Source organism: Diaphorina citri, unplaced genomic scaffold (genome assembly GCF_000475195.1).
Source record: "Diaphorina citri unplaced genomic scaffold, Diaci psyllid genome assembly version 1.1 scaffold1307, whole genome shotgun sequence".
In the NCBI taxonomy this organism is placed as follows: domain Eukaryota; kingdom Metazoa; phylum Arthropoda; class Insecta; order Hemiptera; family Psyllidae; genus Diaphorina; species Diaphorina citri.
Window position 1 is genome coordinate 63,416 of NW_007378736.1, and position 14,553 is coordinate 77,968.

The 14,553-nt window shown below is 40.1% G+C and overlaps 3 protein-coding genes across 3 annotated transcripts; 1 reads left to right on the plus strand and 2 right to left on the minus strand.

Moving 5' to 3' along the window:
* The first annotated feature begins 1,320 nt into the window (after positions 1-1,320).
* Positions 1,321-2,962, plus strand: LOC103515255 (probable NADH dehydrogenase [ubiquinone] 1 alpha subcomplex subunit 12). The gene is made up of 2 exons (XM_008480184.2): positions 1,321-1,552; positions 2,492-2,962. The coding sequence occupies exons 1-2, from the start codon at positions 1,402-1,404 to the stop codon at positions 2,788-2,790; spliced, it is 450 nt and encodes a 149-aa protein (XP_008478406.1). The 5' UTR covers positions 1,321-1,401; the 3' UTR covers positions 2,791-2,962.
* Positions 2,963-3,466: 504 nt separating this feature from the next.
* On the minus strand, positions 3,467-5,675 carry LOC113469944. Its single transcript, XM_026828006.1, has 3 exons — positions 5,281-5,675; positions 4,438-4,608; positions 3,467-3,590 (listed from the first exon to the last, which is right to left on the minus strand). The coding sequence occupies exons 1-3, from the start codon at positions 5,580-5,582 to the stop codon at positions 3,467-3,469; spliced, it is 597 nt and encodes a 198-aa protein (XP_026683807.1). The 5' UTR covers positions 5,583-5,675.
* A 2,372-nt stretch (positions 5,676-8,047) lies between these two features.
* LOC103515265 lies at positions 8,048-9,137 on the minus strand. Its single transcript, XM_008480196.2, has 2 exons — positions 8,523-9,137; positions 8,048-8,198 (listed from the first exon to the last, which is right to left on the minus strand). Exons 1-2 carry the CDS (start codon positions 8,741-8,743, stop codon positions 8,048-8,050), a joined length of 372 nt encoding a protein of 123 aa, XP_008478418.1. The 5' UTR covers positions 8,744-9,137.
* Positions 9,138-14,553: the final 5,416 nt, after the last annotated feature.

Consider the following 14,553-nt stretch of genomic DNA (forward strand, 5'->3'; position numbering starts at 1 on the left):
GCGTCTCCATAATAGACCGCGCGGCAGCGTTTCTAAACACGGTGAATTCACCAGTTTCCCACCGGCGGTCGACGCGACGGTCACTGAAATTCAACGTGATTACATCACCTGTTGAGCGTCGCCTGTTGAGACGCCTGATTCCGATCCTGAGACATGAATTCACCAGTTTCCCACCGGTCGACGCGACGGTCACTGAAATTCAACGTGATTACATCACCTGTTGAGCGTCGCCTGTTGAGACGCCTGATTCCGATCCTGAGACTGCGTAACCAAAGTATATTAGGTACTATTACTGTACCTCTAAGTACATTACTATCTTTACCTACAATTGGTGCAACATGTAAACCACGAGATAGGTGTCATGAGAAAGGTCAGTCGTGTAACCTTCCGAGGGAAATTAAACAAAAAAGAAAAACTGATTGGAAAAGAACTCTCAAGTGATCGACAGAGACTCGAAATCAATTAAACGAAGTAATTACTTGACATGGAAATGGATATTGCCTGATCGGTTCTGTTTGACCAAAGGAAGAATACTATCGGGGGAAAACTCCAAGTAAAAGACTGTCCGAACTCCGAAGACATCCAACACCTGAGGTATCGATGATGTTCATTAGCGGCAGAAGCGCAGAAGAAGGATATTGTATTTTTACGGCATTAGGAGAATCAAGCGTGCCTACCTCCCCACCGAACCTGAGTAGGACCGAAGAAAGCCAGCCAAACGGTTTGCCCACATGGTAACCCATCTTAAAACTAACCACACGCAACGGTGGAACGGTGCTTACACTATCGGCTTTCACCAAGTTCTACTATTTTATTGGCCTTTAAAATAATGTTTGTATTCAAAATAATCACACAACAACTACCTATTTCAAATCAATTTGAATTTACGTATTTCCAAGCTAAATTCGACAATATTCGATATTTTTTCTTCTCACGATAATGTCGAAACTAAAGAACTTTCTTGGTATCAATGTGTTGGAAAATCTCAGAAAAATATACAAAGAAATCAAGCGTGCCGGGAGGCGCAAACGTCAAGAGCTCAAAACGCCGCCCGGCCTATATTAACACGAAATAGAGATTAATGGTTTTTGGAAATTTTCAACTCATAAGAAGGATAGGTGAACCTTAGGCCGCCTTAGGGAAACGCTAGGGAAGAATAGGTAGACGTATACCCACTTAAGTTTGTTTTTTTCGAAGATGGTAGTATCATCAGTTAAACAGGCATACAGATCATTAGGGTCCCTAATGTTTTCACCAAGTTCTACTATTTTATTGGCCTTTAAAATAATGTTTGTATTCAAAATAATCACACAACAACTAGGTACCTATTTCAAATCAAATTGAATTTACGTATTTCCAAGCTAAAATCGACAATATTCCATATTTTTTCTTCTCACGATAATGTCGAAACTAAAGAACTTTCTTGGTATCAATGTGTTGGAAAATCTCAGAAAAATATACAAAGAAAATGGAGGTCTGAAGAACTGTTGGAAAACATTGTATCTAACTGACGATTTGAAGTTTGGGAAGTACGTGGGCATAGATCAATTTGGTAAGCTTTGAAATTTTAGTACCTACAACCCTATACTAGTACGATTTTGGTGTACATCAAGGGAATCTGAGTCAATATCCTTCTTGAAGAAAATTGGCTCTGTCCTGTGTCCTCTAACCTATTTCTGGTGATCCTCACTCGCATTACTTCTGGTTGCAAAGATTGTCCCAGGACACCCAAAAGGGGCAGCAGCCTCCAATTTGGTAAGCTTTGAAATTTTAGTACCTACAACCCTATACTAGTACGATTTTGGTGTATATCAAGGGAATCTGAGTCAATATCCTTCTTGAAGAAAATTGGCTCTGTCCTCTAACCTATTTCTGGTGATCCTCACTCGCATTACTTCTGATTGCAAAGATTGTCCCAGGACACCCAAAAGGGGCAGCAGCCTGAGATTCACGAGTGCTCGTACGCTACCTCGTTCCCAAGATTTTTATGCAGTATTTTTTTAGTAAAGTTTTAGTTAAATCAAAATTTTACGGCCTTTTTAAAGTAGGAAGGTATCTGAACCCAAAAGGGGCAGCAGCCTGAGATTCACGAGTGCTCGTACGCTACCTCCTTCCCAAGATTTTTATGCAGTATTTTTTTTTAGTAATGTTTTAGTTAAATCAAAATTTTACGGCCTTTTTTGAAGTAGGTATCTGAATCGTATGAGGTCACGGCCCAAATAGAGTGATAGGCTGATGGACCTTGAACGCTATTATAGTAACTCCGTTTTGGTGGTAACAATTCTCTTCCCCAACTCTCCTCCTCCTCAGGCAACAAATACTACGAAAACCCGCGCTACTTCTTCAAAATTTTACGGCCTTTTTTAAAGTAGGTATCTGAATCGTATGAGGTCACGGCCCAAATAGAGTGATAGGCTGATGGACCTTGAACGCTATTAGTAACTCCGTTTTGGTGGTAACAATTCTCTTCCCCAACTCTCCTCCTCCTCAGGCAACAAATACTACGAAAACCCGCGCTACTTCTTCGGCCGAAACCGCTGGGTGATTTACAACCCGGATGTAGGTCTTAACTACGACGGCAGTATGGTGCCGGCTGAATGGTACGGCTGGCTACACTACAAGACTGACTACACCCCGTGCGAAGATCCGGGGAGGCCGGTGTATAAATGGATGGCGGAACACACTCAGAATATGTCAGGATCGAATAAGGAGTATGTGCCTTACTCGACAACCCGGGATAAGATACAAGCTTGGACACCCCCATCGTCATCAGGCAGGAATAAATTTTGATTTTGACATTCCAGTAAAATTTCCTGATTTCCAAACGAACTATTTATCCCCATTAATGAATTCCTGATTTTCTTCCAAAATAGACGGATTAGTAGATCTATTTACCTTCTACGTATACAGCAGTTTCATCAAAAGTAATACCCTAAAAAAATATATTTCAATTCAATCTTTAGTTTGCCTTATTATTTCACGTTTCAAGGTAGGTAGATAGATAGATACCTATTGGAACTTGGTATAGAAAGGTAAGTACTTTGCATAGGCTTGGGTACCTTAATTTTGATTGCAATTATACACTTAGGTGGTCTAATAGTATTATAATAGCCTTGATAGTTGCTTTGATAAATAGGTACCTACATAATATTTGGAACTTGAATTTTGAAGGATACATTCTTGGATTTTTGTAGGTACCTACTTCACAAATTTGCAATATTCTTGTCTGAAAAAATTCCAATTTTATACCTAGATGAATTATTATTATTAGTTGAGTACCTATAGGTAAATGGATTTCGTGGTGTATAGGTAAGTAAGACCTGCCTAATTCACAAATTCAAGAATTAGTTTTTCCCAAGACATATATTTTTCTTCCTTTCCATATTTACGTGCAATAAATTATTTTTACCATAAAAAAAGTTCGTTTCCAGGTGTCTTCCTTTCAATAAAATAAGTTAGAGTTGAGTTATGCCCACTGAAACTTACGAAATCGTAGATCGTTTTCAAATTCATTGAGCACAGCTTTCTTCACGTCATCCAGAGAGACGGTTCTCCGTTCGAGCCTCGTGATGGTCATTGGTTTCACGTTCCTAGAGTTGAAAGGAAATAACGAGTTAAAACGTAGATCTTCACTTCGTACGGTCAATTAACCCTTTGGTGACCGATGTAAACTGTAGTAAACGAACGTCTACATTACGGAGGACGCCTAAATCTCGATGTAAACTGCAGTTTAAATCGGTCACCAAAGAGCTAACTAGTTATTGCTCATTTTCAAACAACTAGGCAGTTTCAAGCAACGAAAAACGAAGGTTGATTGGCCTCACAAGGTTGACTGCATCCAGAACTTAGGCCGGAAAGAGGATAAGAAATTATCGAGTATCTATCTTAACTGCATCAACTAAGACGATGTACCTCGAGTATCTTAACTGCATCAACAAAAAATCTTGACTCTCCGAGGAATCGAACCCTGGTGGAAATTTTAATGAGATAGCCCGTTCCTAACTTGTCGTGAGTTTGACCCAATTTTTTTCCGAATGTCCTGTAGCCAATGTAATATAAGAGTGTTCCGACACGATTACATACGACACGATTTTTTTCCGAACAACAAGTGGGAACAGGCTCTAACTTTCATTTAAGAAGAAACTTACTTGGTTCTCGGTTTTGTAGCGCCCGAGTTCGCTTCTATACCAAACTCTTCCGGGTCAAAACCCAACAGTTTGAGATGAGGACAAAAAACCTTGACTCACCGAGGAATCGAACCCTAGTGGAAATTTTAATGAGATAGCCCGTTCCCAACTTGTCGTGAGTTTGACCCAATTTTTTTCCGAATGTCCTGTAGCCAATGTAATATAAGAGTGTTCCCACTACATACGACACGATTTTTTTCCGAACAACAAGTGGGAACAGGCTCTAACTTTCATTTAAGAAGAAACTTACTTGGTTCTCGGTTTTGTAGCGCCCGAGTTCGCTTCTATACCAAACTCTTCCGGGTCAAAACCCAACAGTTTGAGACTCCTTTTAAAGTTGACTATGTTGTACTTCTTTTCCGCATCCTCGTTAAAGTCTTGCATTGGACACGGGGAGCGGCTTAGTTTACCATCGTGTCTCCTGGAGCGGATTAAGTCAAACTCATTTTAGTTGAGAGAGCTCCAAGGTGAGTCCAAACATGGTCAATATTGGTCGATCGACGAGGTGAATCTATGTTGTCGAGGCAGTGTGGACCGTTCAGTATGTGTGGACACACCTTTACGTACATTATGCAGGTCGGGTTTCGTAAATAGAACATAATTCGACATTTTAGTTGAGAGAGCTCCAAGGTGAGTCCAAACATGGTCAATATTGGTCGATCGACGAGGTGAATCTATGCTGTCGAGGCAGTGTGGACCGTTCAGTATGTGTGGACACACCTTTACGTACATTATGCAGGTCGGGTTTCGTAAATAGAACAAAATTCGGCCTGAATCCCTTTAGACACCTACTTACCTGTACCTAAATTAATTCATATCGGTTTCTAAATGACCCAGATCACATGTCTTAGCTCAAGTTGTTCCGTATCTAGTTAGGTACTCCTTCTGATGATTGCCCGGGACATGAAATTAAGCTGTGTCCACACATAGTCGACTGAAAAAAAAAGTTGTCTTTTGTATTTGTTTCACATCGATCGATGCGCAACGGCCGCCGACTGTGTGGACACAGCTTTAGGTTTTATCGTGAGTTATTCTGTTTAACGAAGAAAATGGCAAAGAAACTATACGTAAAGGATTACTTAAATCGACTTACCTCAATCCCAGAGCAGAATGACACCGGGTAATGGTCCGACCCTGGCCACGGGTCAAACTGTACAGCCGTGACACCTTCCCCTCCTTTTCTTGATGTACACTACACGCACTCTTCGGCCTCATTTCCCCTCTCCGGCCCCCGTGGCCAATTTCATCTTCGAATACCACGCGATGTTTCTTCCCCTCGCCACTGGTTTTTTCTATCATGGCGGCATAGTCGTCGCTTTTCCAGCTGATGTCGGAACGATTGTCGGAATCGTGATCGTTTTCCTCTTGGTGTTCGTCGATGTCGCTGAACGTCATCCTGAAACGATCGTTCTGTCCGCGAAAATTGGACACGAAAATTGAACTCGCGTCGGATTGCGTACCGTAGGGGGTTAAATTAAAAACTTTTAGGTTAAAATATAACTAAAAGGGGTACAGTAGTACAGTTAACTGTCATCCTGAAGCGATCGTTCTGTCCGCGAAAATTGAACTCGCGTAGGATTGCGTACCGTAGGGGGTTAAATTAAAAACTTTTAGGTTAAAATATAACTAAAAGGGGTACAGTAGTACAGTTAGGGGTCTGCCTAAATTATAAGAAATAGTATTACAGGTCACACATATTCAGGCACTTCTTTAGCTAATCATTTTTTTTGGACATTCTCACCAAAATTACCAAAACAACTGTATGGAACGTGATAAAGTAGTGTCCATAATTCAATATTGTAAGCAATTCTGTTGTTTTGAAACACTTTCGTTGACCATTTATTAATTTAGTTCGTCGATTAACGAAACTCTACTAACGAAAGTCAATTATTATTTACTCTGTTAACTGGGGATTCACTCTTTAAAAATCAATTACGCACGGGAAATAGGGCAAACTTAAGCCTATGTGATTTATTTCTTATTGCCGGAATACGATATGCCTACGAATAGTTAAGGGGCCTGCCTAATTTGTAAGTAATATTATTACAGGTCACACATATTCAGGCACTTCTTTAGCTAATCATTATTTTTGGACATTCTCACCAAAATTATTAAAACAACTGTATGGAACGTGATAAAATAGTGTCCATAATTCAATATTGTAAGCAATTCTGTTGTTTTGAAACACTTTCGTTGACCATTTACTAATTTAGTTCGTTGATTAACGAAAGTCAATTTACTCTGTTAACTGGGGATTCACTCTTTAAAAATCAATTTACACACACGGGAAATAGGGCAACTTTCCTATGTGATTTATTTCTTATTGCCGGAATACGATATGCCTACGTAACTCTTTACATAAGCTCTGCACAAAGGACGTACTTGTTACCTCCAATTTAGTTCGTTGATTAACGAAACTCTACTAACGAAAGTCAATTTACTCTGTTAACTGGGGATTCTCTCTTTAAAAATCAATTACGCACGGGAAATAGGGCAAACTTAAGCCTATGTGATTTATTTCTTATTGCCGGAATACGATATGCCTACGTAACTCTTTACATAAGCTCTGCACAAAGGACGTACTTGTTACCTAGCTCTAGTAGCGAGGCTTTAGCAACATAATACGTACCAGGTATTTGTTTGTGTTGGTTGTCATGGTGATACCTTTAGAAATCTCAACTTACCTGATGGTTACGTCACACGAGGAAATGTTAGGTATCTGTGGTGGGAGGAAAAACTAAGATGCCTATGTAGGCTCCCTGTAGAGAAAATTATGTAATGAGAATAATTCCTTGTCGATAACATTTTTATGTTATTAATATCTCTTATCTCTATATATAAAAGAGAATCTTCTATAAGAATGGCATGTGTTGCTAAGGAAATCTGTGTAAAGCTGAGTAAATGCCTTTCACTTACTCAACTCCTTTGCTGGTATGGTACTTTTTTTAAAAAATCTGGTGTGAACATCACACGACTTTCTATTACATTAAGTCGGACAGTTCTAAAAGTTTCACCATTCGATTCCGCGTGAAGGACAATAAGAGCTATGTTCTCCTTTTCCTCTATCAAACCTCTCGTATACCTACGTAGCTCTCAAATTTGTCTTGTAACTTGTCAGGAACTTGTGATTTGTCCTGAACACGAAAATAGGATAGATATAGCTCTCAAACGATGTTGCAAATCTTTTCGCAACCCAGGCCCTCCTATGTTGTAAACGATCTCCTTACCACTGGACTATGCTCCTATTCTGATACTTGATTGATTGACGACCTACATAGGTACTCTAGGGTATCAGGTGATACCCTCTGGTTTTTTATTCAAAATACGTAAACACAATGTTATTTTCACACATGAAATGCTTACCACATGTCTTCTGTAATGTTAACCTGGTGTAATGTTACTTATTTAGTGTCAAGTTGTCAACCACCGTCCCAACCACAGTACAAGCTAGTACACGGTGCACATTTGGTCAATCAGCGAAACAAGAACATATTTAGTGGTTGAGTAATGAGTAGTGGATGTAAAAAATAATGATTTGCACAAAAAAGTACCATTCAAAACAGTATCTAATACCTAGTCGGCAATACCCATTCGGCAAAAATTGGGATAAAGTTAAGAGAAGTTTTTTGCTCTATACCAACTGTAAAAATGTTTTTCCCCAAGAGGTTTGATAGTAAGAACTGTGACAAACAGGGCCGTATGGATTTTGTCAAGGGGGAGGGGGCGAGGTCCAAACACTAATGGACGGTGGCCGGTGGACCAAGTGTGGACACACCTTTAGAGGCTTAAATTTTGCATATAGTCTGACTTTTTGTTTTACACTATGGACTTTACTGTCGTTAGTTGGTTAGTTGCTAGCGCTAAACTTTACCATGGTCTGTGCGATCCAACTGACTAATATCACTTGTGCTGAAACTTTTCTGAATGCCTAGAGCGGAGGAGAGGGCTGCACAACTTCGGATGACTTCATTCTCTTCCTCGAACCATTGAGCTTCCGGGATATCTGGAGGTCTGCGAAAAACAAAGAATAAAAGTGTTACTAGCGTTGTATAAATTCCCACCCGGGGCGGATTTTATCCTGAAGGGATAATGTTCGATCCCGGAACGGCTGGCTTTCTCCTATCCTGCCTTTCTTCTCTCTTAGATTTCGGGACGATAAGACATTAACAGCTACAGTTCCCTCTATCAAACCTCTTGAAAAAAAAAAATCAATCTCTCCTTTACCCTCTTTCTGCCCTCACCAATCCTACGTTCCTTCTTTGTTTACTGTTAACAAAAGGTCAAACATTCCCAAGCACTTTGGACGGAGGGCTGAAAAGTCCCTTTAGATCTCACCTGGAGCTCTTGGAATCTGGATTGGGACTGGGACCGCGGACCGAGGCTAGACTGTCCGGATAGGCTCTGAATGTGACAAGACGCACGCCTCTCGTGTCGAGGCTTTGTGTTGACGAGACAGAAAACAGACTCAGGTCTGTAGTGATGGACTCGTGGCTGGGAGATCGTAGCATTCGACAGTCGACGGTGAGGGTGGGTGTTTGGGCAGGGTTTGACGTCATGGCGTTGGGCTGGAGATGTAGTTTGGACTGGAGATGTAGTTTGGGCTGGAGATATAGTTTGGACTGGAGATGTTATTTGGGCTGGAGATTTAGTTTGATTTAGAGATGTAGTTTGAACTGGAGATGTAGTTTGGACTGGAGATGTAGTTTGAACTGCAGATGTAGTTTGGACTGGAGATGTAGTTTGGACTGGAGATGTAGTTTGGGCTGCTGATGAAGTTTGGGCTGGAGCTGTAGTTTGAACTGGAGGTTATGTTTGGACCAGATTATGATGGGCGAAGACTCTTGAGAGGTTAGGCTGGCGATTTTCCTTGTAATTTATGAAGAATTGATCCTTTGATTAAAGGATTTGGGTGGGATTTGTTATGATCTTAACAAAAGAAAAGGATGAGCTTGAGTAACTAAGGTTTGTGCTAATATATGGCTAGATTTTTTATCAGTTTTATATTGATTTAGCTTCCAAGTTCCTTTCAAAATGACATAACGAAGCCTTTGTGTCGTAAGCAGTCAGCAGATGTTGACAATAAATACAGCACTAATATGTGGAGTAAGTTTCTTTTTCGGATGTTTGTTATGTTATTTAAAATTTCAATTGTTTACTAAAAATGTTTGTCTACTTAATGACATATACCTATGTACATTGTCGAAAAAATTCTTCCACTTGAAATAAACTCCAAAACACAGTTACTTTCACAGGGAGAAAAAACACAGCTCGAACAAACTTGTTACATAATAGTCCAATAAAAAATTCCACGCACAACAATCCTATCCGGTAAGGGTAAAAAGCTATCCTGCCTTGGCGGGAATTCGAACTGGAACGTTAAACGACTCGGTCAGATGGATTAATGTGATACCTATTCCAGATTAAGGAGGCTGTACAGTGTAGGTACATAGTAATTGAAAGAAATAACGTCTTCATATCCCAGTGAAATAATAACGAAGAAATCTTCATACCTATGAAAATGGCTATTGGAACTTTCACCAAAAACTAAGACATGAACAATGAAAACGCATGGTGTTATGGAAAATATTCTAACTCTATTTTCAAAAAGTCTAGCTTACTTTTTGGTCCTATCCGGTAAGGGTAAAAAAGCTATATTACCTTGGCGGGAATTCGAACTCGAACGTTAAACGACTCGGTCAGATAGATAATTGTGATACCTATTCCAGGTTAAGGAGGCTGTACAGTGTACATAATAGTAATTGAAAGAAATAACGTCTTCATATCCCAGTGAAATAATAACGAAGAAATCTTCATACCTATGAAAATGGTTATTGAAACTTTCACCAAAAACTAAGACATGAACAATGAAAACGCATGGTGTTATGGAAAATATTCTAACTCTATTTTCAAAAAGTCTAGCTTAGCATTAAATAACAAAATTTCAATAATCATATAAAAAGTTCAAAAATAAATCAGTAATAAAACTTCCAACACTAAACTAATTGACTAGATAGCTACCTTTCAAAAGGGTGATGATATTTAAGACGCTGGGATTTTAAACAATGACCCGTTCGGACTCCGCACTCTCCACTTCTCACTCACCACCGATGAAAAAAAAAACGTCATACCCTTTATCAATATTTTATACACGAGGAGGAACGCCACAAATTAAAATTACACACAGTATAAAAAATTGAACTTTAAAGATGATGTCCGCAATTTTTCCACTTGTTAGAAGACCAATATCTTGACGTATTGGTGGTGTTCAATCAATAGTCTTTTTGTTCATATAATTTTTCTCAAATAATAAAAGATGTATTATTTATTCCTGATGGCCGCAATTTTTCCACTTGTTAGAAGAACAATATCTTGACGTATTGGTGGTGTTCAATCAATAGTCTTTTTGTTCATATAATTTTTCTCAAATAATAAAAGATGTATTATTTATTCATCTTGTTTTTCACATTAGAAAACTCGAATACCTCGTACAAATCCCATGTGGCAAAGAAGGACTCTGAAGCTTTCGAAAGCCACCCTCTTCCCCCTCAGATCTTGCGCAGGCGTCCCCAAATCTACTCCCTCTTCCTAAAGCTCCCCCAAATATGAATTTGGAAAGGCAGGTGTGCTGATGGACGAAATTCGAAAGCCCGATCGAGTGTAAAAAATAAAAAGAGAAAATTTTCTTTATGTGTTGATCATTTTTCGAAAAAATCATCGAAATCGGGCGAACCTTTCTAGAGTTATGGCGAGAGAAACAAGAGAAAAATCGGTAATCCAAAACTCAAACTCATTTCCTAACCTCTCTACCCCCTTCTCACTCTCTCTCTTCTTCCTTCCTACTTTCTCACTCCTCTACCGTTCTCTTCTCATCTCCCTTTCCCCTCCTCTCTTTCTCTCTCACTCTGTACCACCCTTCTCACTTCCTTCTCCTCTCCTCTCCCGTACAGGAAGTAGACTTGTGCAAATATTTACTCTTACCTCTCACACCCTCATGTACATGCTCACCTGTTGAGAGTGGGTGTATTTGCCTCCTTGTTTGAACTCTGTGTGGTTAGAAACTTGATGACCTTGAGCATGGTGATGCTGGAAGAGGCGATTTTTCAGTGGAGATGCTGGAAGAGGTCATTTTTAGTAGTGGAGGATTTAGTAAGTGGGGCAATAACTCACTCACTCCGATGGCGTATGAGAGTTATGTGAATCCCGTGATATGCCGACCAGACTGCTTGCCTCTAAAGAACTCTATGTTGTGTCAACTGCTCCCAGTTGTTCAGCCCCCATCTGTTGCATAGTCTTTTCATCTCATTGTTCCGGCAACTACATCAACTCCTCCCAGTTGTTCAGCCCCCATCTATTGCATAGTCTTTTCATCTCATTGTTCCGGCAACTACGTACAATGTGGGGCAATGGATAATTAGTGGAGGTGTTTGTTTAACGCAATGTTTCTCAAAGTTGTTGCCACTGCGGCACACTTCTCATGATTCTAATCTTTCCGCGGCACCCCCTTCCCCCTAATTTGCTGTTGTCCCCCCAAGTCAGCCTAGTTAGTTTGGAGAGTAGCGCGTCTGTTTTGTAAGTGCTGGGTCGCGAGTTCAATTTTACCACGGTGGAACTTTATCCTAAACAAATAAGGTTCGTCATGGTACGGCTGGCTTTCCCTTATCCTGTCCTATCTTCGATTTCGGGACAATAAGAGCTATGTTCCCCTTTTCCTCTATCAAACCTCTCGTATACCTACGTAGCTCTCAAATTTGTCAGGAACTTGGGATTTGTCCTGAACTCGAAAATAGGATAGATATAGCTCTCAAACGATGTTGCAAATTTTTTCGCAACCCAGAACCCAGGCCCTCCTATGTTGTAAACGATCTCCTTACCACTGGACCATGCACCTATTCTGATACTTCATTGATTGACGACCTACATAGGTACTCTAGGGTATCAGGTGACACCCTCTGGTTTTTTTTATTCAAAATACGTAAACACAATGTTATTTTCACACATGAAATGCTTACCACATGTCTTCTGTAATGTTAACCTGGTGTAATGTTACTTATTTAGTGTCAAGTTGTCAACCACCGTCCCAACCACAGTACAAGCTAGTACACGGTGCACATTTGGTCAATCAGCGAAACAAGAACATATTTAGATTATTTAGTGGGTGGTTGAGTAGTGGATGTAAAAAAATAATGATTTGCATAAAAATTCTAACTATTCAAAACAATAATACCTAGTCGGCAAAAGTTAGGGTAAATTTAAGAGAAGGAAGTTTTTTGCCCTATACTAACTCTAAAGGTTTTTTCTCCAAGAGGTTTGATAGTGGGAACTGTAACAACAAAGGTCTTATCGTCCCAAAATCGAAAAAGGAGGGTAGGAAGGCAGAAAAGGAGAAAGCCAGCCGTTCCAAGAACAAATCTCATCTCTTTGATATAAAACCAACCCTTCCAAGAACGAATCTCATCTCTTTGAGATAAAACCAGCCCCTCCAAGAACGAACCGAATCGGATTAGTGATAAAGTTCGCCCCGGATGGAAAATAGAAATCGAACCCGCGCTAACAAGACAGGCGTGCTATTTTTCAAGCTAATTTCGCTGACCAGTGGACATCGATCGTACGACAAGAAATTTCATCCTATGGAACCACGGTCTCATAGAAGTCAACGTGTTGAATTGTCGGACAAAACTCAAACGACCTTGCTCTAGCACAGAAAAGTAACACAACTCTTGGTTGTTCAACTAGACATCGATCGTACGACTAGAAATTTCATCCTATGTAGGTAACCGCGGTCTCATAGAAGTCAACTTGTTGAACTGTCGGACAAAACTCAAACGACCTTGTTCTAGCACAGAAAAGTAACACTTGGTTGTTGTTGTTCTAGCACACGCAGAAAGTAACACATTGGTTGTCAGCCTCGTGAAAAGTAACACACACACGGTCTGTCTACTCTGACATGAAAATTGTCCTGGGTTTCGTAGACGATCGTACGACTAGAAATTTCATCCTATGTAACTTCAGTCTCATAGAAGTCAACTTGTTGAACTGTCGGACAAAACTCAAACGACCTTGTTCTAGCATAGAAAAGTAACACTTGGTTGTTGTTGTTCTAGCACACGCAGAAAGTAACACATTGGTTGTCAGCCTCATGAAAAGTAACACACACACACGGTCTGTCTACTCTGACATGAAAATTGTCCTGGGTTTCGTCTGTTGTGGACTTGATTGGGTGAATTGCACAACACTAGGAAACACTTGAGAAACTGAGGCGACCCTAATATCTTTGGTGATGTATGCGTTGCTGTAGATGTGTGTGGTTTCCAGTCAATACATTGGATCAATGCTCAATACATTGGTTCAGTGTTTCCTCAACAAGAGATACTCGTAATGAAATAATCACTCGCAACCAATCATATCTCTCGGTGATATTAGAAGTGCGACTTAATTGTTTACTTTGAAGCACGAGTAATTATAAAATACCAATATGCATTATCCCATCAGGATATATACTACCACTTCACGTGATGTGATAGTAGTGTGTTTCTACCTTAACTGTTGACGATAAAGTTCGCCTTGGCTGGCGGGGCGGGAATACCCTCGGAGTGAATTCGTGGTACACTGCCTGACAAAAAGTTGGGTCTGGATTGAACTCGGTGAGGTCCACCCAAGACCTTATAAGGCAGACTCACTAACTCGGGTAGAAAATGGTCAAAGGGTGTGAATTCGTTACCTCCCGCGCTACCTTTCAACTAGGCTGGCTCCGTGGAAGGAAAAACATAGTGACAGACAGACGACACCGAAGCGAATACAATAGCCCGTCCACTATACCTTTTTTTATTACTATCGTAATAATAAAGGTAGGACGGGCTAATAAAAGACCCGAAAGCACAATCTACGCCACTCTATCACGCATATGGTACCTATTGGTACCTTCATACCTTTGTGTGCGATACTTTTATATCTCTCCCGATCATACTCATAGGTATCTACCTACGATTCTATGCCGTACCTATTATCTACCTAATGTGAAATACTCTTACTTATCTATGTGTCTATCCATTATAGATATGTCATAAGCAGGTAATCACTCCACTGGAGTAATTTTAAGTGATCTAGCACCGAGTGTTTGTAATTTATCAAAGCTTTGGACATAATTACCGGGTAAAAATCAGAAGTAGGTCACACGTATGTAGGTACTTGCCTATTATTTTAGTTCTAGGTTTTGGTTGGTGAATTTGCCTAACCGAAGGCTGGGTTGCGACTAAGCCCTTTTTAGTCCGTCCTTCCTTTATTATTACTAATAATAAAAGGTATAGTGGACGGACTATTGTATTCGCTTCGGTGTCTGTCTGTCTGTCTGTCTGTCTGTCAGTCTGTC